The following is a 27,380-nucleotide window of genomic DNA, read 5'->3' as shown; positions in this document are numbered from 1 at the left end:
ATTATTATTATTATTATTATTATTATTCACATCACTTTGTGGCAGTTTCAGTTGAAAGTGAACGAAGTGGTTATTCAGAGTCGACTCTGGATAACTGTAGGCAGTTATTCAGAGTCGACTCTGGATAACTGTAGATGGTTATTCAGAGTCGACCCTGGATAACCATGTGTACAGATATTTAGAGCCGAGTAGCCTATTGAATTATCGAGTTGAGTTCTTGCGAGATGAGTTTCTTTCAATTTGATACCAGTTTACTACGGTTATTTTGTGACTTTGGCAATTTTAGTGCCAAATTCTTAAAACTTGGCGATTTTTCAACTTCAGTCGCTTATAAATAAGAGTCTTTAATCAATTGCAAAACATATTCCATCAACAAAGCAAATTTAAATTAGCCTATAAACAACCATTTCTTAAATCGATCAGCCTAACTTATTATCTCTCTATTACCAAATGATATCTATAAACGTAATATGAAGATAGAAGGGTGGCTGAGAGAGAGAGAGAAAAAGAGAGAGAGAGAGAGAGAGAGAGAGAGAGAGAGAGAGAGAGAGAGAGAGAGAGAGAGAGAGAGAATTAATGAATTGATTTTTATTTTTTAAAAATTGTTTTATAATTAGACACAAGTTGTAATGAATTCTATTAACAAATTCAGAACTATCAAACAAAGACAAAACAAAACTTAAAAAGGAAGAAAAAAAAAGACACGCTTATAAACCTTATAAAATCGTCAAATGAATGTATTATCATGTTACAGCTAAAAAGTACACAAATATTTACACCCATTTGCTCCATCCCCTTCCCTTTCGATCATCTTCTCATTCATGGCCACCATGTGTCTTGTGCTGCCTTTGACATTTGGCGCCAGCGTGTCTAGACTAACTTCATAAATAAAGGAGTGTCACCAAAATTCATGCAACTGAGCAGAGGTGACAAATTTTTCCCCCTGAGAAGAAAATGTTTGACATGACAAAAAACAACGGAACATTTATGAACAAATCCTAAAATCCCAGAAATCCGCGGAAGATTATCATCACTGGTCCCCACTATATTTTTTTTTTAAATGTTTTTCTTTTCTTTTTTTTTTTTTGCAAAATCTCGACAATGCAAATCACCGATGCAAAAAACTGCCATGACAGAAGAGACAAGAAAATACCAAAAAGTAAAACGATTTTTTCCCGTAGGGTTAAACAGAGGTGGGAGAGAAGAAAAAAAACCAGAAAAACCGTGTTGTTGGTAACTGGAAGTTCATCACTCATAACTGTCTACAGTTATTCAGAGTCGACTCCCCGACTCTGAATAACTGTAGACAGTTATTCAGAGTCAACTGTCTACAATTATTCAGAGTGGACTCCCCGACTCTGAATAACCGTAGACAGTTATTCAGAGTCGACTCTGAATAACCGCAGCCAAAGTGAAAGGGGAGAAAGAAAGAAATTAGTGAGAGAGAGAAGAAGAAGAAGTAGAGAAAGTGACAGAGAGAGGAGAAAATGAGAGTATTAGTCTTAATAGCATCGCTCCACCATGGCAATAACATCACTTCGTGACACTAACCTTTCTCATCGCAGTTATTGATTGGTACATGCATATACTCCTTTTAAAATGCTAGATATATACTAAAAATTGCCAAGTTTAATAAGTCAACCCCTGACAAAATGTCCACAGTTAAAATAACAATATAGTGAATCTACCTCAAGGAAGATGCAGAACTTCTCCCCTTAAAGTCTACTGTCGCAATGGTAAGGCTCAAAATTTGTAATTGGTCACAACCTCTTGATAGCTGACATCTAGTTGAATCGGAACTTAAAGAGAGAAAGAGGTATTTGGTTATAAGGCCGACAAATATTGAACACTCTGAAAGGCCCTTGTTGGTCTCGATAAAATTTGGCTCAGAGCTCAGACACACTTTTAAATTAAATAATTTATATTTATCAAGATGCACCTTACTCTCTCCTTTTTTCATTTTTTTCTTTTAATTTTTTTTCTTTTAATTTGTTGTTGTTGTTGTTGTAAAAATAAACTTTTGATCAATTTTGATCAAACTAAAACTTTTGTAAGAATGCACCAACATAAAATGCAAATCACACCAAAATAAACTTGTTAGGTGCTCTTTAAAATTATATCAGATCCATTCAGATATTGTGAAAAATAATGAAATTGTATAATCGTGATTAAATGAAATTGTATTGTTAAAATTTGACTTTATCTCATGTTTCATTTATTCAATGGCTAATAAAATATGCTTCTACCTAGAGACTGGAATCAGACACAAATGTCTTATTATTATGTGTAGTCATACCTTCAGTTAAGGAGATTTTTTCTTAAATTGAAAGTCTATGCGGACTTGGCCCAGTTTAAGTAAGTTACCAATAAATGAAAATACCTTTTTATCTCTTTCACTCTCATTATCATAGTGACTTTTTTCACAGTCATAATAAAAATACGTAAAAATAATCTGACACAGAAGTAAACCGTGGAGGATGGTTGAAGTTGAATGAATGAAATCATGTGCAGTATAAGAAAACCGTTATTAAAGTTAATCTTTCTCAAAGTTACAACTGAAAGAGGAATATTGTTTTATCATATTTGTTATTTCGATAAAAGCTTTTATCGTTTAAGTTTTGAATGTTGGAAAAATTCACATTGTTGAACGCGTAGAAAAGACATGGAAGGAAAATTTGAGTGAAAAAGAAAAAGGGTAAGTCAAGTAAAGATGTATATTCATAGGGGCTGAAGAAGCATCAAGCCACTTGTAAGGCGCAATAAAATGACTGCACAATGCATAATATGATGTTGAAACTCATTTACTTTAACATGCTTTTTAAGGCTGTGAATACAGACTCTCTCAATTTAGCTAGCTGTGAAAGTCTGAAGCCGTTGATAATTATCCGTAAATTTTACTTTCATTTTAATGGTTCCTAAACAAATATAATGCCGATAATTCATTTAATTTATTTTACAGGATTACTCTAAATTTATGGTAGATACATTTGATGCAAAAGAATGGATAAATGCTGCCTTCAGAGTCCAGAAAGAATCAGGAGGAGGTTCAAAAGATGTAAATATTTATTTTAGTTATTTGTAAAGAAGTTAAATTATAGATAAATAGATAAATATGATAAAATTGAAAAACTATGAAGTGAATTTGTTGATATAAATCTCCTTACCCAATGCGGGCATTTTGGCACACCTGGTTATGTATACTAGTAAGTTTAACTTGATAGGCCTCAATTTTACTGATAAGTTGTTACACTCATATTAGACGGACTATTTGGGACAGTCTATTGCAAAAGTTTCTCAAATTGTGCTCGGTATAAAAAAAGAAATGATTGGATTTTAGGTTCTTTTTTTTAGTGATAAAGTCCAGACAGCTAATGGTGCTGGAGTTTATCTTGGTTTCTGTAGCAAACAGCAATCACTTGCTACCCTTTCTTTTGGATGCTAGTCTATCACAAAGCCTATCCACCAGATCTAACATACCAGCTACCCAATCGCTGTTAAATTGAGCTTTTTTGTAGCGCAATATCCACTAAATGTGCTCAAAGCGCTTTACAAGGGGTCCCTGACCAACAGCAACATGTAACATGTAGAAAGAAACATGCCTGTTAGGCAATATTACAATTTTTTTTCCGATATGTTAATGGCCAGGTACTCATATTACGCCTGAGTATGGTGAGATAATATGAGTAAAGAGCCTTTTCCAAGGACTCAACTATGCGCAGAGCGAGGCTCGAACCCATGACCTTCCAATCCGAAAGAGAGTGTCATACCACAAGACCACATAGCCGCACAATTGACTAATCTGATATAATTCTCATTCCTCTTTGCAAAAGTTTATATGTGAGGTTGTGAAAATATCGTTTTTGTGTTGCTCAAAACACAAGTACACTGATATTAAATAGTTTCACAGCCTTAGTCCTCACTTTTTTGATAATTTGAGAAGCTATATCTGCTACTCTTTTGATACCACCAGTTTCTCAGTTTTCTGATCATTTGTCGAGAAACTGATTACTGCAAGTTTGATTATATATTGACTGTACATGATAGACTCTAGTAATTCCATAATACCAATCAATTGTAAACTCTACATATTTCCTCTTCTTCAGCAACATGCAAGTACCATGGTCATGAAATTACAGGTGTTCATTCAGGTATGGTAAAAATCTTATTAAAGTTTTCAGCCGCTTTAATCACGCATTTCATAATTTTGTAGTATAGACATACCTATGAAGAAAACTTAATGTTATTTTTTTAGCATCTTTAAATGCCGTCTGTCTTTTCTTGTTCCTTGATTTCATTCCTTGATAATTTATTGACACTAACTCAAAGTAACTAATCCGAGAGTTATTAAATGAATTTTATGGCATATTTTTTATTGGGTTTCATAACACTTTCATTTCATCTCATAATTTTATTGATCAATGTTGATACTTGAATTATATTAAGTTCTGCTACTACTGTACCTTGAATTGAAAATGATTATTAAGAGGACCAGCCGTATTTTCTAAGTATAAATGATGCTTTGTTTGTTTTTTTCTTTGGTTTGGGAAAAAAAATTAATCCTTATTTTGAATTGGAAATCCTAATTTATTTTAAATGGTCTAAAACTGTTTTACTGGCATTTAAGATTGGTAGCTCCTCATATAGCAGAAGAGGAAAGAGCATTCATTGTTTTATTTTTTTTTCTCTAATATAGGAGGTAAACAACATTTTAGAAGAAGCAGGACAACAAGCTTTGCAGAATTTGCCAAGGTATTTCAAAAATGTAATAAGCTGATGTGACAATTGATAGAATATTTTGCTATTTTCTGCTCATTTGTTTCAGCTAGCAATAAGAATTGTTGCTGTAACATTGACAAAAGATGAAGATCTTGTCCTATTTATCCTATTTCTATGTTTTGTTATTGCATTAAGCAAGAAATTCTAAATTTTGTGGCAATGGGAGCTAAACTGGACGATGTCTTTTTCTTGATTGGTTCTTCTTCATTATGTAGTAGCGTCCTTTTATGGAAGATCAATCTACATTTGGTATCCACACAAACACAAGAAAAAAAACCCAAAAAAACAACAGATAACACATTCATCGGTGACATGTTGTTCCAGAGTATAACTGCAGAGGGAAAGAATGCATGTTTGCATTTCTATGTTTTTGCATGAGGGATAGACAATTTATGATTGTGTCTCTGTCGTCTCCTCGATGGGCTGATTGATTTTGGGAGGGTGACTGCAATTTTATTGTGTATTATTTTTCGGATGGTTGTTGTTTTGTCTCTCTTTCTGCTTGTGCGAAGTGTTCCTAGCTGACGCCTCTCAGTAAAAAATGGTCAGCTGTTTTTAGGTGATGTTTGATAGGAACAGTTAATATAAATTAAAGTAGCTGAAAGGATAATGCAATCCACCAACACATCTATAGCATTCGAGAATTGAAATCATTGTCTATTGTCAAGAACTAAAGTATATTTAAAATAGTTTTGTGTAGTGCAACATCCTCATGACTGAAAGTACAGTGTGTTGTAGAAGGCTCCATTTTTTTATTATTAAAGATCAAATTCTGGGATATTTATGGATTTTCGTTTTGTTCTTTTTTCCTTTTTTTTTTTTTTAAATTCATTCTTAGTATAGCCTTCTCATGACGATGATGATAATGAAATGCTAACTTTTCTTTGTGTTTTGTGTAGGGTTGTGCGAGAATTAGATGCCATCAGACAGGAAGCATCCTTACTCCAGGACCAAATGGCTAATGTGAAAAAGGACATTCAAAAGGTGTGAGAGAACAAATTTAATATAATCTAGATGTAAGAATAATAATGCCTGCAATGATGCGTGCACAACGGCAATGTGGTCTTGTGGTATGACACTCGCTTTTGGATCAGAAGGTCCTGGGTTCAAGCCTCGTTCAGCACATAGTTGAGTCTTTGTAAAAGGCTCTTTACACACATTCTCTCACAAAACTCAGGGTGTAAAATGAGTACCTGGCTGTTAACAGCGTTGGCTCTGTCAGAAAAAAAAAAAAATTTGGTATCGCCTAACAGATGTCATGTCTCATTCTAAATGTTACATGTTGCTGTTGGTCAGGGATCCTTTGTAAAGCAATTTGAGCATGTTTAGTGGATATTGCGCTATATGAAAGCTCAAGGGTTGTAGTCTGTGTATTTTTTCAAAAGATTGTCTTTTGTCAAAATACAGGTAAACTTCTTATTTTATCTTTATTGATTTTTGTATTTGACTTAAGAGGGATTTGAGCCCCATTTATTTCTTTTTGACTCAAAAGGAATTTGAGCCCCGTATATAATTTCCAAAAGAATTTATATACAGGGCTCAAATTCCTTTTTGACTGAAGAAGGAGTTGGGCCTGATATGTTCATTTTTGACTGGATAATTTTGAGACTGTTTTATTCTATGTTAAAAATTCTGTTCTTTATCTTTCATTTATTATTTTTAAAGCTGTTCTATCCACTTTGACTTTGTTTAATATTTTAATTTACCATTATTAATGAAGAATAATTTGTTGTCCAGATCTCAGAGCCTTTTGATAAATCTCATTGTTCTTCTCTATTAACTTTTTCAGTGCCATTGGCCGCACAGTGCGGCCGGTCTTGAAAGGCAAAAACAGCAATGTAATCCAATCCTACTTTCTACAAAAGTACTCTAAATTGGACCAATGGTATAATTTCTTTCATCAGAATATTCAATTGGCCCTAGGGGGATATTTTAATTGAGATTTTGTGCCAAATTCGAATGTCGCTTTGTCTTAGCTTGTCATTCTCATGCTGCCACTATCAGGTGTCGGCCATTTTGTGACGGAAATGCGAATATAGCCTCAGCACTGAAAGAGTTAAAATTACATTTTTAAAAATACTGATTGACAATTTAATGGACCATTTTGTTTCTCTGACTTTGTCTGTATACACAATAGGTGGAACAAGACAGTTCTCAATCCATGCAGATGCTACTCAAACTGGACAAAATAAAGTCACGAATGAAAAATACAGCTGATGCTTTGAAGGTTGGTACAACTTATTTTTCAGAAAATACGTGTGGAGTGGGCGCTTATATCAATGATGATGAGAAAAATAGGGGATAGAGAAATGCCAGATGAAGACAGAGAATAAGGACGTCTCGGCTGGATAACTCCATGGCTAGTGCTACTTCTCACTGAGCACTCTCTCTCCCTCTACCCCCCCCCCCCTCTCTCTCTCTCTCTCTCTCTCTCTCTCTCTCTCTCTCTCTCTCCCTCAGAGTCAGGCGGAGGGTGTCGTATCAATTAGATCCAGAGTTTGGCTCTCTGACACTCTGTTTTCATCTGGCACTTCTCTATAAATTCTCATCCAACTTTCATAAAGTAATGTTTGCTCATTGTGATATTTATTTGCATACATTTCTTGAGACCAAAATCTAAGCTATTCTCTTTTAGATATTTTATTATTTTTTTATCCTATTTTTTACATTTGAAAATACCAAAGTAAATAAATAAATAAATAAATTATGGTAATGAGCATTTAAGATTTATTACAATTACAAAACCAAACAAAAGAGACAATGACAAAGTATTTTTACAATTTGTTTTATTTGTATCCTTTGAATTTCTTGTTTTTAATTGATATACTTTTTGTTTGTTTGTTGTTTTTTTTTGGTTGTTTTGTTTTTTGGACATACTAAAATATCTCAAGTAGAATTCTTTTCACTTCATAAACTTCTATGTTTTATTGTGAAATTTGATCTTGAGCATGGGTTACTTGCTGTTCTCTAGTCAGGAAATTTATCTTTAATTCACTGATATCATTATGAAGAGATGACTGTCCTAGTTTTATGGGATATCTATGTAAACGTTGATAGCAGGAAAGGACTCGAAAATACTGACCAGATATTCTAAATTTAGAGGCGTGAACTCAAAATGCTCAAGTACTTGTTTATACAGTCTGTAATGATTTAAAGGCAAATTATAATTAAAGTTAAAACATGACTCACTGGGGTCTCAACTGTTGATGTTTTACAACTATTAACTCTCAATGATATTTTATTCAACTCATCATTTTTTCATCTTCAGGAAGCTGACAACTGGACCACGCTTAGCGCCGATATGGACGAGGTTTTCCAGACAGAACACATTGATACGGTAAGGTTAGAGTTTATATTTAAAATGAAATATTATTATCAAGAGGCATAGGCAAATTGGAAGAATAGATTAGGTATTAAGGACTAGAGTTTCAACCCTGCTTTGTCGTTTGTGACTCTTCCGCTCAATCTAAGATTATATAAAGAAAATTGAGTTAAAAGTCTGAATTATCAGCATTAATTTATGTCTTTTGCAGATCATGAAACTATTTCTATTTTCTTCCTGAAATCATATAATTTTTTAGGTCAAATCAAATCATTTAGGTTGTCATTTCAGTCAGTCTGGACATTTCATTATTTCATGGTCAGTATCTATATAGATTGAGTATGATAAACATGAATTGGGAATAATGTAAAAATTAAATAGTTAAATACCCCCCAAAAATAAAATAGATTATGAAAAAAAGTTAGATTTATGATAAAGAAAATAAGCTAATGATGACAAATTTTGGATGGGCCTCATTTATAAGGTTAAAAAAAATCACTTCAGCATCCTGTTTACTTTTGACATAATGTGGTTCTGGTCGAATAAGAAGAATCTAATTCTTTTTGATTAAGTCTCTTGTCTTTTTCCTTCAGGGTTCTTTGATGTCCTCCTAACTAAGAATGTATTTATTTCATTCTTCTATTCTTATCCCTTCTTTTCAGATTACAAGTAAACTGGCTGGGATGCAGCAAAGTTTGGTAATATTTATTTATAAAGAAGACAGATTGTATTAATGCTGCAGTATAGAATGAGATTTTAGATTTTGATTTTTAATATATTAAGTATTCACGATTTCATCCCTATTAAGCACTCTGACCTTATTGACCACCACTCCAGCAATTTTCTCAAGTACTTGTTACTGGTAAATTTATTTTTTTTACAGGAGAGGGAACGGAGAGGGGATAGTGGCATGGACAGAAATGCGAAAAAACAAAAAATCATAGGCATCACATACTCATTAGACATGTAGGAAATGTATTGACAGAAAGCATGATGCAGATTGTGGAGTAGGTGGTTAAAATTACATACACACATACTTGAGCTAACTACAAAGGAACATCGTACAAGGCTGCTGCATTGTGATGATTATATTCAGACTTAGCACTGGTCAATTACCCACAACATAGTGATATATGGTAGAAATATTGTCTCCTGACAAGATCACTTTGACTGAATAAAAACGCACTGCCTGATAGCGCAGGGGTTAGGGATGATACAGCAAATGAACAAGGGCTTTGTATTGTTATCTCGTTTCGTGTCATAGAATAGAATTCATAGCTTTTACTTACCTTTGCATGCAAGTGGAATTTAAAAGAACAAATAAAAGAAAATAAGAAAAATAGATAAAAGTATTATATATTCTACATATTACATAATATCGCTGCCATCACTTGGCTGTTGTAGTAAATGTTTTAAGATGTGTTTAAATGTTTTAATGTTTTTACTGGTAGCAGATTTTTGTACAATATGACATTTCTATATCTCATTTTTGTTTTGCATGTAGTTGTCTTCATTCCAATTATGATATCTATTCTCCTTTCAGCATATGCTTGTAGACACACCTGACTACGTTGAGAAATGCCAACATTTAGAGAAGCTTAAGAATCGACTGGAAGCCATGTTGAGTCCACAGCTGATTGCAGCTTTCAATTCTCAGTCATTAGGTATGAATTGGTCTTGATAAATGTTACCTTACTTAACTGGAGTTCCGTCTCCCTCCAGAGGTTGAATGTCATGGAATGTCTTTCTTCACCTTCAAGGACCATTACCGAGCAGTCGATTAGCTTTTTGCTAGTTGTTGCCTCTACATTTCCTATCCAGCACTTCCTTGGTTTGCCTCGTGCCTTTCTGCCAGTTACGTTTCCCTCTAGCACTGATTTTTGTGTTATAAGCATTAGAGTATAGAAAAAAACAAAACAATTAAATTCCCTCCATAACATCTCAAAGTATTTCTTAATGATGTAGTCTCAATAAAATTTTTAGGTTGTTTCCACTTATTTTTAATATGAGCCAGAATTTGGCTGTAGCATAAATAATTTATAGATCCCATGTGTTTATTTCAACTCGTCGACTAAAATTAAAGTTTTTAGAAGTAAAATGCTGTTTTGTTGCTTTAAAAAAAATTTTGGGGGGCAAATATCATTTTCATTGATAGATATGTCCAATAATGAGAACTGAAAATGGGTATGTAGTGCGTAATTTTTCAAACGATTGCACTTATTCTTGTTTTGTTATTAAAACATTTTTTTTTTTTTTAGAATATTGAGAGCAAACATATTATGTTTATATATGTAGATATAAATAAAGAAAACATACAAGTATTTTTTTTCAGCATCAGTTCAGAAAACAGTGTTATGTTATAAAAAAAAGAACTGACCATAGTTTGATTATTGATGAGCGTTTTTATTGAAAACTTGTCTATGTCACATGCTTTGAAACCCACATTCTCCTCCTTTCAACCACACAGAACAAACTCAGAAATTTTGTCACATTTTTGAGAGCATAGACAGACTTCCTGAGATGCACAAATACTACCACAAGTGCCATAAGGTAATAATGACAATTGATAATGATGATAATAATAATGATAAATGATGATGATGATGATAATGATGATGTTGATGATGATAATAATAATAAAAATAATAATAGTGATAATAATTATTATTATTACAGGCCTGTAAATCTTCCGTCTATTGTCGGATTTCCGACAGAACAATTTTGCTCTATAAGTGCTAATATTTAAAATTAAAAATAAATAATAGTAAAAATAAAATTCGTAACGTCAAAGAACAGAACAAATAAAAAAGAAAATACATGACTTTTATTTCGTTCCTCGAAAAAATTAGATTTTATTCCATTTCAAATGCCGACTTAAAAAAAAACAAAACAAAACAAATTTTATTTGTCGTATCAAAGACAAAACAAAACTTGCTGTCTATCTGTTAGCTATAATATTATCATGCCACCTACACGCTCCACTAGACGTGGATGTATTCACTGCCTGGCTACTGTGCCACAGCCAGTGAGAGAGTGTCGCGAAGTTCGCGCGAGTCGTCTTCACACACACACACACAGAACTGTGTCGAACCGGACTGGAAGGTTTCTCTCTATTTTGCTACAGACACACATGCATATCTGCGGTTGTCATATCTTTTTCTCTATATTTTATTGGTTCCGTCCCGATGTGAGACGGAAAAAAAATAATGCGAAATAATTATTTTTCTTCGAAATATATATTCTTCTTCGAAAGTTCTCACACGACCGCACCACCTCCTCCTCCTCTTCTTCTTCTTCTTCTTCTTCTTCTTCTTCTTCTTCTTCTTCTTCTTCTTCTTCTTCTTCTTCTTCTTCTTCTTCTTCTTCTTCTTCTTCTTCTTCTTCTTCTTCTTCTTCTTCATCTTCTTCTATGAGAATTAATCCAAATAAACGAAAGAATCAGCGTAATCATTTAACACAAACAGGAGCGAAGATACGCATCTTCCCGTGTCAAGCATGAGATACACATCCTTCAAAAGGGTAGGAATTGTTCTCTTCCTTTCATTTTACAACTAACACAGACCTAGGCCCTCAAATTTTACCATAAAATAAGGACCTCGTTATAAATAAGTATGGGAAAGTGACATGATTTGACTAGTCAATTGACGTGTCATATCTGTGTTGTGTCCATATTTTTGTCCTGTTGTGTCTATTTTCGCGTGTTCAAAAAGTTCCGACAATTTTTTCACCAACCATTTACAGGCCTGTTATTATTATTATTATTATTATTATTATTATTATTATTATTATTATTATTATTATTATTATTATTATTATTATTATTATTATTATTATTATTATTATTATTAAAGTCCTGTGACAATCTATCTTCATTCAGGAAATGCTTGTTGTTGTTTTGCAAGGCTTATTTTTATAAAAGATAATGCAAACTATAATTTGTGTTTATGTACATGCTTATTGTTTTGTCATGAATTTGCATGTTGTTTTGGTCAGTTTCTAATATGTAAAGCACCATAGAGCACTATGACTGAGGATGTTAGACACTATATAAATTCATTATGTATTAGATAGGACAAGCAATACATTCTTTATCCATTAATTTGATTTGTGATATCAATTTTTTTCTAAGCATAGGTGGATGAAAAATGAGATTTTAAAGACGTATTTTACTTTAAATTTTCTACCCAGAACACATTACTACAAACTTGGAAAGCCACATGGGAGGCATGTCCCGACGAGAGCGCACTCAATGAACTATTTGACCTGCTTCAGGACACATGGTACTCCCAGGTCAAATGGGTGGCCCAGGTCTTCTCTGACCCTGCCTCCCTCGTCCTTGAACTTTTGACTCAAACTTTGTCTACCTTGGATCCCCCTCTCCCCATCGTCTTCAACAAGCTGTTGGAACCTTGTAAAGATAGGATGTTGGATAAGCTGATTGAGTTAAAGCAAGTAAGTTATGCTTTTTGCGGTTAGTCATGAGTATTCAATGTATAGGCAATAATCTGTCTTGCATTGTATTGATGCCTTTGACCAGAGGTCCTGTAATGATATTAATATTTTAAATTTTATTGTAGAGGTCCCAATAACTCAGCTGGTAGAGCACTTGCTTCACATGCAAAGAGATCAAGATCAAACTCGTGTGAAGTCGAAATTTGAAAACAAAAAATGATGACCCCCCCCCCCCATGTCCACCAGTAGCTGGGTTTGATAGATATGATGGAAAGCACTTTATGATGGACTAGTGATCTATCCAAAAGGTGGCAAGCAGTTGTTTTTGTCCATTTTAAACTATAGAAACTTGGATAAACTATGGCTCCATGGGCTACTTAAAGGTTCTTAAGGACTAATTTAATTTTATTATTGTTATCATTATTATAATCAATATCACCATCACCGTTACCAGAATTATTTTTAAAAAATGATATCCACGTATATAGTAAAACTTAGTCTGACTGAGCCAATTCCTCTATTTAAAAAAAAAGTTACCACTTATTCCTGATAATACAACATAATGTCTCTTTCTTGGGTTAGTTTAATATACGACCACCACCATCACCACCATCATCATCATCATCATCATCATCAACATCATCATCATCATCATCATCATAGTTCTTCTGCTCAGTTTGTTAAACATCATGTTTGGTAATTGTATAATTTTTTTTACCACATGACAAATGTAGACCCTGTCTCATTTCTTGACTTCACATTTTGATTGTTTCAGGTTTCTGACAGATGTGCTAAAGGACTGGAGAATGCTGTGCAAAGTCACATACAAGGCAAGTACTTGAGACAGCCTCTAGGTCGTCTTGTTATTTACCCTCATACTAGTATTACGGACATAATGTCAGTAGTGGCAATAGTGTTTTGAGTCAGGGTCTATAGAACCTGTCTTTGTTGCTATGACTAAGGGATACTAACTAAGCTGCTAGAAGCTGTGGACTGTAACAAGTTTAACAGCTTAAAAAATACCAAACATGGAATGTCCCAGGCTCAAAACCCTTCTTCAGCCAACAACAAAAACAATAAAATATTGCTGTTTATCTGTTTTTTTAAAGTAATGTATTTTATGTTTTTATTGTTTTTGTTGTTGGATGCAGAAGGGTTTAAAGGCCGAAATGTTCCATGTTTGGGAGGTTTTTTTCTGCGTTGCTATGGTGTAGCAGTACTCATATCACAACATAATTGTGACCCATCCTGTCAATCTGGTATTATGTCGTGGTGAACCTGATCAATAAATTGGAGCTTATAGTCAAAAATAAGTGTTTGCTCATGCTGTGGATGTGCTTATCCATTGTGTTTGTAGATAGCCATGATTACGCCTGCCATAATTCTGGCTCTCGATCTCGACTTAAATTCACTCAACAGACATTTTCCATTCAATTCAGTTTCCTCTGTTCCAGCAGGTTCCGTGTAAGAGCCTGACTGGTAATATTTGTTGAAGACTATAGACAATTAAAAACATTGTGAGACAGTCAGAATAAAAAGAGCAGTTACATTTATACAGTATTGAATGTAAATTTGTTTCCATGTTGCTTGCTGTGGGAATAAATAAATAAATAGATGAGAAGCCATTGGGCAAGGAAACTGCTTAAATTACCGGCAATTACATCTTTTCTTACTTTTTATGTGTATTGTGTTTTTATTCATTTTGTGTAATTGTAATAATTATCTTTTAAACAACAGAAGGATTTCAAACAAGCAACAGTCTACAACATTTGATTAGGGCAATATATGACCCATACAAAACGTATACAGGAAAATACCGTATATTTGAGGAGGTTGCCTTAACTAAACAGTTGGACGCTATTCGACTGGTAAGTTTTTTTAAAACGATCCACCAATTGACTATCCTCTATTTCCACTCTTTATATACTTGGTTGTCATGTTGTGGCATTGAGTTAAGAGCTGACTTGAAACTTAGAATTGTGTTAGTACAAAATCGGAAGACGCTCAGGGTAGTCAATGACCAGAAGGATGGCAGTATTCATAAATTTTATTCCAGGTTTATGCATGACTTTGAAGGATATTGTAAAATACTATTAGAAATACAGTTTCAAATAGACAACTTTGTTTAATTCATTTCCATATGATAGATGAAGCATTTTGAAATGCATTTGTAGCATGAAACCTCTAAAATGGTATTATATTGGGGTGATTGAAATGCTGAAAATGTTGAGCTTTTATATAGTGCAATGTTCACTAAATGTGATCAAAGCATTTTACAAGGGGTCTTTAGCCAACAGCAGTACTTAACATGTCGGATGAGACATGACGATGTTAGGGGTATTACATTTTTTGTTACAGAACAATGCTGTTAATGGCCGGATACTCCTTTTACACCTCAGTATAGTGAGAGAATGTGAGTAAAGAGCCTTTTCCGAGGACTCAACTTTGCGCTGTTCAGCGCGGGGCTTGGACCCAGATTCTTCCATTCAAAAGGTGAATGTTATACCACAGGTCCACATAGCCTTACAACGTAATTGTATCCTATTTCATCCATACTCCGTGATATCCATTTTCTTGAATGATGTAAAAGGCTGAAAGCAATCACTTCACTAAACTACTTTATAACAGTAAGAGCCATCCGACATAATAGCTTCACTTGTTTTCATTATTTCTGTAGTGAAAGTAGACCAATATCTTCTCTCTTGTGCTTTGTCTCTGAAATGACTGTTTAAATTGAGAAAATATTATCACTTTGTTTTTTGTTTTTGTTTTGAATCGACTAGGATCACAGTGAAGTCATTGACACAGTCCAGTTGTTGGCAGAATCTGTCTCCAAATTGTTTTCAGCAGCCAATGATGTAAGTATCTATTCATTCCAATTTCGATGCAGAAACTGATCATTGTTTTAAGTGGTCCCTCAAAGCTATGGAATCAGAGAGTTCATACCATTTTTTGTAGCGTTTAACAGTGTTTGTCTATCAGAAAATGTGTTGAGCAGATCTATCAGAGGCAGCTCAAATCGTTACTGGATTAACGTAAGGGTCAGAAAAAACAGCACTCAGGGATGATAGAAGTCCCATTGCTTTTCCTGCTCTTCTGGTTGAGCTTAAGGATCCAGCATTGTTATGAGACTTAATGATATTCAATGTAATTAGTCAATTATAACGTGTATCTCTCAAGCCTCATTGGATGGTATATCCCACAGCGATCGCTTCAATCAATGAACTACCTCAAATTGAAACCACCCCACTGTCGAGTGAAGGCTGGTGATGCACCTTTCAGCATTCTGGTCCAAGGTTATGGAATTTATTACCACTTGAGATACGTTCTTCGTTTTCACTAGAGGATTTCAAGCGCCGATTGAAGACATTCTTATTCCGACAGCAGGCCTGTAAATCTTCCGTCTATTGTCGGATTTCCGACAGTACGATTTTGCTCTATAAGTGCTAAAAAAAATAAAATAAAAGATAATAGTAAAATTAAAATTCGTAACGCCAAAGAACAGAACCAATAAAAAAGAAAATAAAAGACTTTTATTTCGTTCCTCGAAAAAATTAGATTTTATTCCGTTTCAAATGCCGACTTAAAAAAAAAACAAAACCAAAAACCTTTTTATTTGTCGCATCAAAGACAAAACATGCCGTCTATCAGTTAGCTATAATATTATCATGCCACCTACACGCTCCGCTAGACGTTTATGTATCCACTGCTTGGCTACTGTGCCACAGCCAGCGAGAGAGAGGTCGTGAAGTTCGCGCGAGTCGTCTTCACACACACACACACACACCTAGTCAGTAAATAACGCACACACAGAAGTGTGTCGAACTGGACCGGAAGGATTCTCTATTTTGCTACCGACACACATGCATATCTCCGGTTATTATTTCTCAGTCTCTATATTTCTTTGGTTCAGTACCGATGTGAACCGGAAAAAAAAAAATAATGTGAAATAATTTTTTTTCTTTGAAATATATATTCTTCTTCGAAAGCTCTCACACCACCGCACCACCTCCTCTTCTTCTTCTTCTTCTTCTTCTTCTTCTATAAGAATTAATCCAAATAAACGAAAGAATCAGCGTAAACATGTAACACAAACAGGAGCGAAGATACGCAGCTTCCCGTGTTGAGCACTACTAGACGTCTAGATACACATCCTTCAAAAGGGTAGGAATTGTTCTCCTCCTTTCATTTTACAACTAACTCAGACCTGGGACCTCAAATAATTGGGATTTTTTTTTTTTTGATACCATAAAATAAGGACCTCGTTATAAATAAGTAGGGGAAAGTGACATGATTTGACTAGTCAATTGACTTGTCATATCTGTGTTGTGTCCATATTTTTGTCCTGCTGTGTCTATTTTCGCTTGTTCAAAAAGTTCCGACAATATTTTCACCAACCATTTACAGGCCTGCGACAGGCTTTCTTTTGATTATGTATATAATTAGCGTTGTTGATGTGCTATGTTAAGGCTTAATCTTTGTTATGCACCCAGAGCCCTCCAGATGAAGGGATGTTTGGTGCACTATAAATCTATACCATTATTATTAAATAACATTTATGTCAGTTTGCTAAATATGAATTCCAAACCGAAAATCTCAAAGAGATTATTGCGTTTTTCAATTTCATTATTGTCCATATATAACCCTAAGATAGGATGCATTTTCTCAAAAAGGCTTTAGGTTTAAACTTTAAATTTCGAAAAAGTGCTTTAATTGAGTCAATATGTTTGTATTTATTATGCTATCCTTTGCAAATATATTTACATTAATTATGCCACAAATGTTTATGGGGAGTATCTATTTTACCAGAGAGAAAAGTAATTAGCAGGAATAAGGACTTTGAATTTTGAATAAAGATCAAGCGATTGGTTGATAATTGTTATATGTGTTGTTTTTTTTTCATCCTAATTATGTGAAAAAGAAAACTATTTTTCTTATCTCTTCATATATTTTCATACATATCCTAGTGTCTCGGGTTTTGTTGGCAATGACAATACGGTAGACGGGAGTAAAGCCAAGAGTTTGCTATTAGTATTAGATTAATTTTGTTATGCTTTTTCACAATTGCAGGCCAATGAAAGATGTCAGAGTCTGACAAATGGATTCTGTTATCAAGGTCTGATGGATGCTTACAAGGTGGGAAGAACGGGAATTGTGTTATTGTCATGCTTTATTCTTTATTCTTGGGTTTTCTGCTATTTAAAAGTTTGTTAATTATTCTAGCATATAATAGGTTAATATTTACAACATTGAAAATAATATCGGATACAACAAAGACCTGCTCACATCCATTTCCCTTCTTATATATCAATAGTAAGGAAATCTCTAATGCAATGTTATTAAATTTATCATTTCTAATAATATCTAGATTGTCAGACTTGACAGTCGAAACTATCAGTCTCATTAAAATTAGTAGCACCCCTCCCCTCCCCAGTCACTAAATGGTCATTTTAGAGCCAGGCAATAGTTTATAGTTGACCTCATTGCATTGTCCAACATTTTGATTTCCCTTGTAGTAGTTTAAATCATCTCATCTTACATAAACACCTTAAATAAGCTATCTTTTTATATTCCATTATTTTATGTATTCATTGGATATTACAATATTTTGATATAGCAATATATTTTCAGCTGTCCCAACTCATGTCATTAAAAGTGTTCTGTGTTGCATTGTTTTATAGAAGAACTGTTAAGTGTATTTACAGAAAAAAAACCCATCTTCATAGCATTTCATCTCTGATCTGATATAACATTCGTTCTTGTATCAACTGTGGAATCTTTAATGTGAAGTTTTAAAAAACTAAGTGAGAAGACATGAAATACTTTCATTCTTTAAGTCATTTTTGCCATTCATTTTCAGACATTCTTTGTGTCCTACACAAGAGAGTTCCGGAGGGTACTCATCAACATTCGTGAAAAATGCCGGACAAGTTCCCAAGCAGAATTGGAAGACTGGGGTGACTTCCAAAGCTCTCTACGCATCATTGAGACATGTGGTAATTTTCAATCATTCATCATTTGAAATCCTACCCCCCCCCTCCCTCCCCCATCATTGCCCCTTTAAAAAAATACCCCATCAAATAAATGTCTATCTTATCATAACTTAAAGATTTTGAAATCAAAGTTTGCTTATAATAAAGAATGTTTTCTCTCCATTAATTTTTTTTCTTCAAATATGGTAATTCAGTTACTGTGAACAGTTGATAAAAGTCACACATTTAATCTTGAATGGGATATAATCGTTACTCTGGTTCAATCGAAAGAAAAATAGAAAAGTTAAAAAAAAAAATAGCTAGAAGTTGCTCTGTGGCCTTGAGCAGGTCACCTCATCCTAGCTCACTTTGCGGCTTTGCACTGCAGCTGACACCTGGGTTATTCCAGTCTTCCCTTTGAATAGACCCTACAGGCATATATCCCCTGAAGAATGAATAAAGGGGATATTCTTTCTTTCTTTCTTTTACTTATAATGAATTGTCCAAAATGTCTACGATTAATTGTTGTTAATATGAAGAAGTTTTTATTTTTAATTTGTAAAAGGTCAGATAGTTCAAGTGGTATATTTATTGAATCATTCATCAGGTCATCTTTACATGCAAGTAGAGGACTTGGATCAGTTGGTATCGGGCAGCATTTTACACAGTTTGGGCCATTTGTTGGTGAGTCACTCGCCCAGCAAGGATGGAGATGGCAGGTAATACATGGCTTTTTAAAGTTTTACTCATCGTCTTGCTATTTAATTGTTATCATCATCATCATTGTTGTCATCGTTGTCATTATTGCCATCATCATCATCATAATCATCATCATCATTATTATTACTATTTTTTTTATTCATTGCTATGTAATTATTATGCTAGAAGATATGGACTATAAAAAGTAATTAACAAAAATGAATATATAACAGCTTCAAAAAAGAACAAAATACCAAAGACAGAAGGTTTTGGGCTCAAAACCCTTATTCAGCCAACAACAAAAGACAATGAAAACATAAATACATTACTAAAAAGAAAACAGATCGACGGTAGAGAAACATTTCTATAGCTAAGAAGACCACAAAGCCACACATCAGTATAAACTTACTCATTTTGAAAAATTAAATATTAGGAAATTTGAATAAAATTGTTATATAAGATGAAACCTCTGTATTTTTCCTAATCTTCCAGTACGGTTCATGCGTGCCACAGCTTCCATTTTCAAGCTTCCTTGTTCTTGCCATTCCAAGCTGATATTGAATCTCTGGAGAACATGGTCTCCAAACTCGAAGAAGGTATAAAACATGAAACGCTTGCCGGAATTGTATTTTTTTTTTTTTTCTAAATTCACCTTTTGGATTATCACACATTGAACCTGCCATTTGCCTCTGATTCTTCTTCTTGGCATTTATCGCCATAATGCTGATGACAAGCCCTCCATTTTGTTGTTACTTACAAGAAATACTCGCTATACTACTACATTTTAGACTTTGCAAAACTTGGTCATGTGAGATTTAGCAATATTATAACAAATACAAATATTAATGTTGTGAAATTATTATTACATTCATTGCATGACCATCGATATGCAGGTGGTTAAATGAGGTTGGTGGAAAAGGGAGAAGTTGGTTTAGTGAGGTTTCACTGTATGTGCTCACCATTCGTATTTATAATTGGCCATGGCTTTTGTTTTGTTTTTTTAAATATACAGCCATGTCTCTCCAATCCGAACATCTTCCGTCCCCAGCATTTTGTCTGGACCACAGAGACATCCATATAGTGGAATCAGTCCCTATAGTGTACAAATAAAGAAGAAAAACTAATTTGTCTCCAGGCAACCTGTCCGGATAATGGAGACATCTGGATTGTTGAGTTCCGGATTAGAGAGACACGACTGTATATCGTACCAATTTCAGTGGTCCTCTGAAAAAAAATTTTTAAAAGAATCCAAAAATCTTTCACGTTCAGTTGTTACAGGACATTTGAGGGAGCTTCTTTTTTTTTGTTTAATTAAAGGATTAAATATCTGGCATGGTATTTTATATGAATTTAATTATTTAGAAATCACCCTTGGAGCAAGATGTACATAATCATTTTAAATAAATCACCTTTGGAGCAAGATGTACATAATCATTTTAAAATAAATCACCTTTGGAGCAAGATGTACATAATCATTTTTAAATAAATCACCTTTGGAGCAAGATGCACATAATCATTTTTAAATAAATCACCCTTGGAGCAAGATGTACATAATCATTTTTACTGCAGCAAAACATTTTTCTCAAACATTTTCTGTTATGTTAACAAGTTCTAATTGAATGCGATGCTATAACAGTAAACAGAGGAAAGAATCAAAATAACTTTCTCCTTCCCACGCCCTTTTTTAAATCTCTCAGGTGAAAGTCCCCCTGTGTTCAATGAGATCAAGTCAGATCTCAGCAAACTTAGTAGTGAAGTCCACAAATTTGCTTTTGAGATCGTCTTCAGCCAGCTCAAGACTTACCTCAATGGAGTCTCAGTCATGGAGGTTTGTATCTGTCTATTCGTTTATGCATGAATCTGGTTGGATATTTTATCACAACCATTGTAACTGCGTTATAGTCCTTTGGTGATAATTATAATGGTTGTGGTATCGCACCAGGGTTGATGTTTTATACTTTTGCTTTTGATATCAGTATTGTTAATATTATTACTATTATTATAATTAATATGATGATTCTTCTTCTTCTTATTATTATTATGATTATTAACTAAAGTAACAATTGCCTAATGTTTCTGAGCTATAAAGCAAATGCTTTTTTCCCCTCATACTTAATTCACACACTCAAACTGACTATCCAAATTATGCTCTTATTTCTTTTAATTTTTTAGACTATTGAAGCTAGGCTGTAGTGTTAATAGTAGTAACAAAAGCCCTCTCTATGACCTCATGAAGAACGACAAGGTACGGAAAAATAGTCGAAAAAATAAAACATTACCCGTCTTCTTTTTTTTTTCAATCTCAGATTTGGACATCCCAGAGTGCAGGAGGAGCCATGACCTCTAACCTGCCAACCTTTAGCCTCTCTCCCTTAGAATACATCACCAAGGTGGGTCAGTATCTTATGACCCTGCCGCAACACTTAGACCCATTCACTCTCCAAGACAGCCCTGCGTTAACAACGGCCCTTAAGCATGGAAGACTGCCTTATACAAATCCTCAAGGTAAATATGAGAGAAGAGGAAAACAGAGGCATATTGCTCTGTGCTTTGTTGAATATAATAAAGGTTATTTTTAGTCTTTTTCTCAATTTTTATCACAGACTAACATGTGACCAATCATCTCAACTCAGATTAACGTGATGATTAACAGTGATTGTTACATTAAAATGACCGGAAATGTGAGATTTTAGTTTTTTGTCAATCTTAGAAACCATCTATTGTCCTTAATAAGACAAACTTAAACCTAAATTTCACATTTTGGCTGTATACATTTTTCACTTTTAGGATCTAACATTCTGCAGACGTATAATATTTTGAGGCAGTATGTCATATAAGTATATAAGTATATGATTATCAATATTTTTCATTGTCATTCCAGAAATACCAGAACACTTGGCAGATATCTGGCTTGAATCTGTTGCCATGGGAACCATGTACACTTATACAGAGGAAATATTGAAAATCCCACAAGTTTCTCCCCACGGTTGTAAACAACTGTTGACTGATATTGGTAAGTTACTATTATTTTGGGGCTCCCGATAGCTCAGTTGGTAGAGCACTTGCTTCACACGCATAGGGACCAAGATCAATCCCGCGTGCAGTCGAGATTTTTTCTGTACACCCAGCAGTAAAAAAGGTAGCTGAGTCTGTTAGATATGGTGGAAAGTACTTTGCGATAGACTAGCATTCTATTCAAAGGATAGCAAGCAATTGGTATCGTCTGTTTCACGCTATAGTAACCGGGATAAACTCCGGCTCAACTCCGGCTCCATGGGCCCAATGGCTTTGAAGGACGACTGCTATTAGTACTATTAGTCTAGTCATATCTAAATAACTATAGTTATCTTGCACAGATATTTGGAATAATCTTTTTCCCCCACTTCTCTTTATTCCTTACATCGATTTTTTAATTTTCTATTTCAAAGATCATAAAATAACTAGTTCTATTTTGTCAATGGCTTTTTCAGATTACCTGTGTAACGTTTTAGAAGACCTGGGCTTAAAGGCTGCTGATACCCTTACACACATACACTCTTTGCTTTCAGTGTCATCTGATGACTTTGGTGACACAGCAGAGCTATTACCACAACGCGTTTCCCATACCATTGGGAACATGAGGGGCATTCATCTGTGATTTTTATGTGTGAATATTGCTTATTAATTATGAACTTATCGTTGGTGAATAGATAATGGAGAGAATGTGTACGTGATTGTGTGTGTGTGTGTGAGAGAGAGAGAGAGAGAGTTTGTGTGTTGAAAGAGGGTTCTTATTATGAAGGGTATTTATTATTTATTTATTGTTGTGCTATTAAATCTCTATGCTTCATTGTTCAAGTTTACTGAGGAGTGACAAGTTATAAAATTTTCACTTCATGTTTAAATACAAGTCAACTATATGAGGATTTCTCAGTAGGCAATTTATGGTAGGCACTTTTTCTTACAAGAATTGTCAATAGAATGATAGTCCTTGAGGGATTCTACTTTAATCACTTATTGACGATTTAGATATGTGACCCATCACCTCAAATTGGTGGTGTTGTGTAAATTAGAAGCCTATAGTTATATGAAACTAAAATGGAGCATGAATATATCGCTTCTTTACCTGAAAATAAAATAGATACAAATTCATATTTCTGATCATTATACTTTTGGTTCGTTCTCCTGAATTTGCTGCACCGCAAAATTATACCAGTTGATGCGTTACCAGTTACGATTGCATACCCAGCCAGCTTTATGGTAAATTCAGAAACTAATGGGTTGTTCTCAAATATCTGAGCCCAGTAAGGACTTGTGTACCTCTCATGGTTTTGTTTATGATTTCATTTAATAATATTTAATAATTTATTCGAATCAAATCAATGTTTTCTTTTCTTTTCAAATGTAGTTTTGCTTCATTGTCAGAGGGAAAATTGTAGTTACATTGTTTATTACACTCCAACTTGTTTATAAAGAACTTCTTGGGATAGTGAAAATTATTTCTACATATAGATAGTTTGTTTTTTTGTATGTAACAGATACAATTAAATATATTAGTTGGTGGGGTGGGGGGTTCATTACATGCAAGTTGGAGTGATACTATAATATACTTTACGAAGCATGAATAAATGGATTATTAGATAATGAATTGTTTATCCATTTCTGTGTTATGTTGTTACATTCCTAGAATCAGGTAGGCAAAGTCTTTGACTGGGTGTTTAATTGACACAATAGTCTGGACAGGGGGGTTGGGGAGGTAGAACAGTATGGCTTAATGATAGTGAAATGGATGTATCCTGGAGGTACTAGGTTCGATTTCCTGTGCTGTGTGACTTTATGCAAAATGTCTCGTCATAACTCACTTGCAGCATTGCACTGTGGCTGACGACTAGTACATATATCATTCTCTCAAAATATACCCAAGAGACAAATTTATCCATGGAAAAGAATAAAGGGAATTTTTATTGCATAACAAAACAAATTGCTTTGGGATCAACTTGCTTGATATTTTTCTGTTTTTATTTTCTTACACACGTTGACTTTGACATTATCAAGGACTTTCATTTTGAGAGTGTATTACAAATTGACTTTCATCATGCTCGGCATGGTCATTGACAAGATTGATGATGTTAAGAGCAAAAAACTTTCCTTGGTGTCGTGTTCTTGGGTAAAATGCTTTACAAACATTAAACATACCCACTGGACTAGGTGTGAATGAGTACTGGGCTATAGGTGGTTGCAGAAATTGTAAGAGAATGCAATATCGTCCTGCGTTTTTTACAGTATGACATGAAAATTTGATTGGGGGAAATAAAATGAAATGTTTTAAAGCACATTGTGATTGATGATATCATCATGGTATTGTGCAGTTAGATAAGTATGTTTCTACTTAAATTTTTCAAAGAACCAAATAAGGCAGTCATTCTCCATGAACAAAATTGGTGGAGGAAGTGTATTATTATTATTATTACTTTTACATATCATTAATTAATATCTTGATATTAAACCAGGGTCATTGATGTGTCAGACTAACACACTTTCATTAAAAATTACACATGGTAAAGCGGATTAAAATAAAATCCTTTAAGATTCCTAAACCATTATTGTCTTAGAAAAAGGGCCAACAATGTATTTCAATGATATAAATAGTTTTATTTGAATATAGCATATTGTTGAGCATGATACAACTAGCCAATGTTTAAAATGAGTAAGATAGCAGATTCATTTACATTAAATTACAAACCATAAATGTGAAAATATAATTTCAAGGCATTTAAAACAAAAACAATCGAAAACAAAAATAAAATAAATACCCAGCACCTACTACTTTCTTTTTTTTTTTTTTTTTCAATAGAGTATTTATGAGCTTTAAATAGTTTTATGTTGGTAAAAGCTTCAAATCTTCAAATTAGTTGGGTAACAATGACAAAACAAGATACATTAGAGATATTTCACACATTATCAACATTCGATTCATAGAAATAGAAAACATTACATTAAAATTAGAAATTACTATTTGACCTCAAATCCATACATTGTACCAAAATAATCTACATATTTACAAGCAACATAATATTGTGAAAGGTGCATAAAGTAAACAGTCATCTGACATGTTTGTGTGTTAAAGAACTAGAGTAGACACTAAATGGTGAACATGGAAAGGCTTTTGAATGAAACAATAGATTTTTTATATTGTTTCACTCCATTGCCTTTCCATGTTCACCTGTATTTTAACGATTTTGAGTTTCAGGCAGTCTCTTAACGTTATCATAGGAACAAGAGGAAACAGCAAATCAATTCTCCAAAGGATAAGTTTAAATATTTGGAATATAGTTTTAACGTTAGAGCTTTGGAACAGTTGCCTTATATAAATGTATCTACCAAGACTTTACAAGTAAGAGCAACATAGTCCAAGAATAATTTTGATCAAATCTGGGAGAAGCAAGAAATGACATACTGTACTTATAACCAAGAGGGTCCTGATAGCTCAGTTGGTAGAGCACTTGCTTCTCAAGGACGCAAAGGGACCAAGATTGACCCCGGGTACAATCAAGATTTTTTTCTGACCCCCTGTCTGCCTAGCAGTGATCAGGTAACTTGGTCTGTTAGATCCGGTGGAAAGTACTTTTAGTGGGGACCGTTAGGACCAAATGTCATAAGAATTGTGCAAAGTTTGGTAAAAGCATGAAATTTTGCAAGATGAAAATGATCATAATATAGAATTATTTTTGATATAGAACTACTCAGAGAGTTTCTGAATAAACACAGGAGTTATCTGAAAAACGTAAAAATTGTGCTTTAAATTAAAATGGGTAATGAAAAGGAGGGGAACGCCATATAGTCCATGGGTACAGGAAAAGTGAACCTCTCCCCCCTTGGGAATTTTATAAAACTAAGTTTTTCTGCTAGGGGATCATGTCATGCTTTCGGGAAAAAAAATTTCCACAAAAATATTAGCACATTACAGAGTATGGCCCCTGAAAGGTCAATAAGTGGAATTTTTCAGTGCTTTCATATTTTTACCTTTTGTATCGTCATAAAAAGTTCAATTTTAAATTGTAATAGCTCAAAATGTTTGTAATGAAATAATCTCTCATTTGATGTGTTGCATTGCACAATACAATCAGTGTACTACAAGTAGTTGATGCAAAGCAGTGGAAAAAGTGATATTTTCGGCTGCATTTTCAATTTTGAAGTTCCGAAAACTAATTTTCTTGATCTATTGAAATGTGCAAATCGGTAATAAATGTTAATAAAAAAATACTTTCCCTATTATCTCGCTTTCAGGCAGTGCGATTTTTTTTCTTTAGACCCGATACTTTTCTTTTTACAAACGTTTATGTGACCCCACCCCTCTAAATAGCATTTTAGGGTTATTGTAATTTGTTTGAAAATAACTCGGAATCTATTTGACAATCAGTTTAAGAATAAATATACATTGTCAGTTGCTAATCTAGTCACATACAAAATTTGGTAAAATTCTGTTTTGCTTTTAATGAGTTATTCCCCTTTATACTTTAATAAAAATGTTAAAAACATTTAATAGCCCGAGACATGGAAATAAATCATGATAATTCAAATAACAAAAGATGTCAAACATACAATAAGAGTCTTAAATATGAAATTTGGGCAGAATCCGAGCAAAATTAAGCAAGCTACTGCTGCTCGAAATCTGTTCCTAAAAATAGAAAACAATAACGGTTAAAGTTTCAGTTACCGTCAAAAAGCAAAAAACAGGACAGCTCTTAAATTCCTAAATTGTTATAAACAAATACTACTGACTACTTTGTTCAGCGTAAAAATATGTAATAGAAGTTTTATATTATGTACCAAAGTATTTATGTAGTATAGATAGCAAAGCATTTATATGCATTGACAATAAAAGTGTCTTACTTTATTTTCAGACAACAATGGAAGACGGCAGTATGTAACTAAAGATGGCAGAATCTTTCACCAATGGCAATGAATACAACACTTCAGACGAAGAACCTTTGAGCAGGATGTGACAAGCTGACTTTTATGACTCTGATGACAAGCTCTTAAGCAAACTATGTCAAAAACGTTACAAGGAGACAGGCAATACAATCAGCAAAATGCAATCTCTGCCAGAAGTGTCAAATGCCACTGAACTGGCCTGTCAATACATCGATGGAGAACGACTGATTCATCAACACCGACTT

At 33.8% G+C, this 27,380-nt stretch overlaps 1 protein-coding gene across 2 annotated transcripts in view; it reads left to right on the top strand.

The window, feature by feature from the left end:
* Positions 1–27,229, top strand: part of LOC144976967 (conserved oligomeric Golgi complex subunit 7-like) — a 27,763-nt gene extending 534 nt beyond the window's left edge. The window contains exons 2-23 of one of the 2 annotated variants that reach the window (XM_078921622.1): positions 2,960–3,055; positions 4,104–4,148; positions 4,694–4,749; positions 5,676–5,760; positions 6,914–7,003; positions 8,045–8,113; positions 8,761–8,796; positions 9,642–9,762; positions 10,566–10,648; positions 12,287–12,550; positions 13,326–13,380; positions 14,288–14,418; positions 15,334–15,408; positions 17,621–17,686; positions 18,411–18,546; positions 19,130–19,241; positions 19,714–19,817; positions 20,919–21,049; positions 21,528–21,726; positions 22,103–22,234; positions 22,692–22,867; positions 27,105–27,229. In XM_078921622.1, coding sequence (XP_078777748.1) covers positions 2,960–3,055; positions 4,104–4,148; positions 4,694–4,749; positions 5,676–5,760; positions 6,914–7,003; positions 8,045–8,113; positions 8,761–8,796; positions 9,642–9,762; positions 10,566–10,648; positions 12,287–12,550; positions 13,326–13,380; positions 14,288–14,418; positions 15,334–15,408; positions 17,621–17,686; positions 18,411–18,546; positions 19,130–19,241; positions 19,714–19,817; positions 20,919–21,049; positions 21,528–21,726; positions 22,103–22,234; positions 22,692–22,858 — 2,253 coding nt within the window. In that variant the 3' untranslated portion in view covers positions 22,859–22,867; positions 27,105–27,229. Of the gene's footprint in view, positions 1–2,959; positions 3,056–4,103; positions 4,149–4,693; positions 4,750–5,675; positions 5,761–6,913; positions 7,004–8,044; positions 8,114–8,760; positions 8,797–9,641; positions 9,763–10,565; positions 10,649–12,286; positions 12,551–13,325; positions 13,381–14,287; positions 14,419–15,333; positions 15,409–17,620; positions 17,687–18,410; positions 18,547–19,129; positions 19,242–19,713; positions 19,818–20,918; positions 21,050–21,527; positions 21,727–22,102; positions 22,235–22,691; positions 23,845–27,104 lie in introns of those variants that run through there. The other variant, XM_078921619.1, reaches the window with a different exon arrangement.
* Positions 27,230–27,380: the final 151 nt, after the last annotated feature.

Source organism: Berghia stephanieae, chromosome 7 (assembly GCF_034508935.2).
Source record: "Berghia stephanieae isolate SIO BIC M18660-M18661 chromosome 7, UCSD_Bste_1.3, whole genome shotgun sequence".
Taxonomy (NCBI): domain Eukaryota; kingdom Metazoa; phylum Mollusca; class Gastropoda; order Nudibranchia; family Aeolidiidae; genus Berghia; species Berghia stephanieae.
The sequence above is the reverse complement of the archived record's forward strand: the minus strand, read 5'-3'. Positions and strand labels throughout refer to the sequence as shown.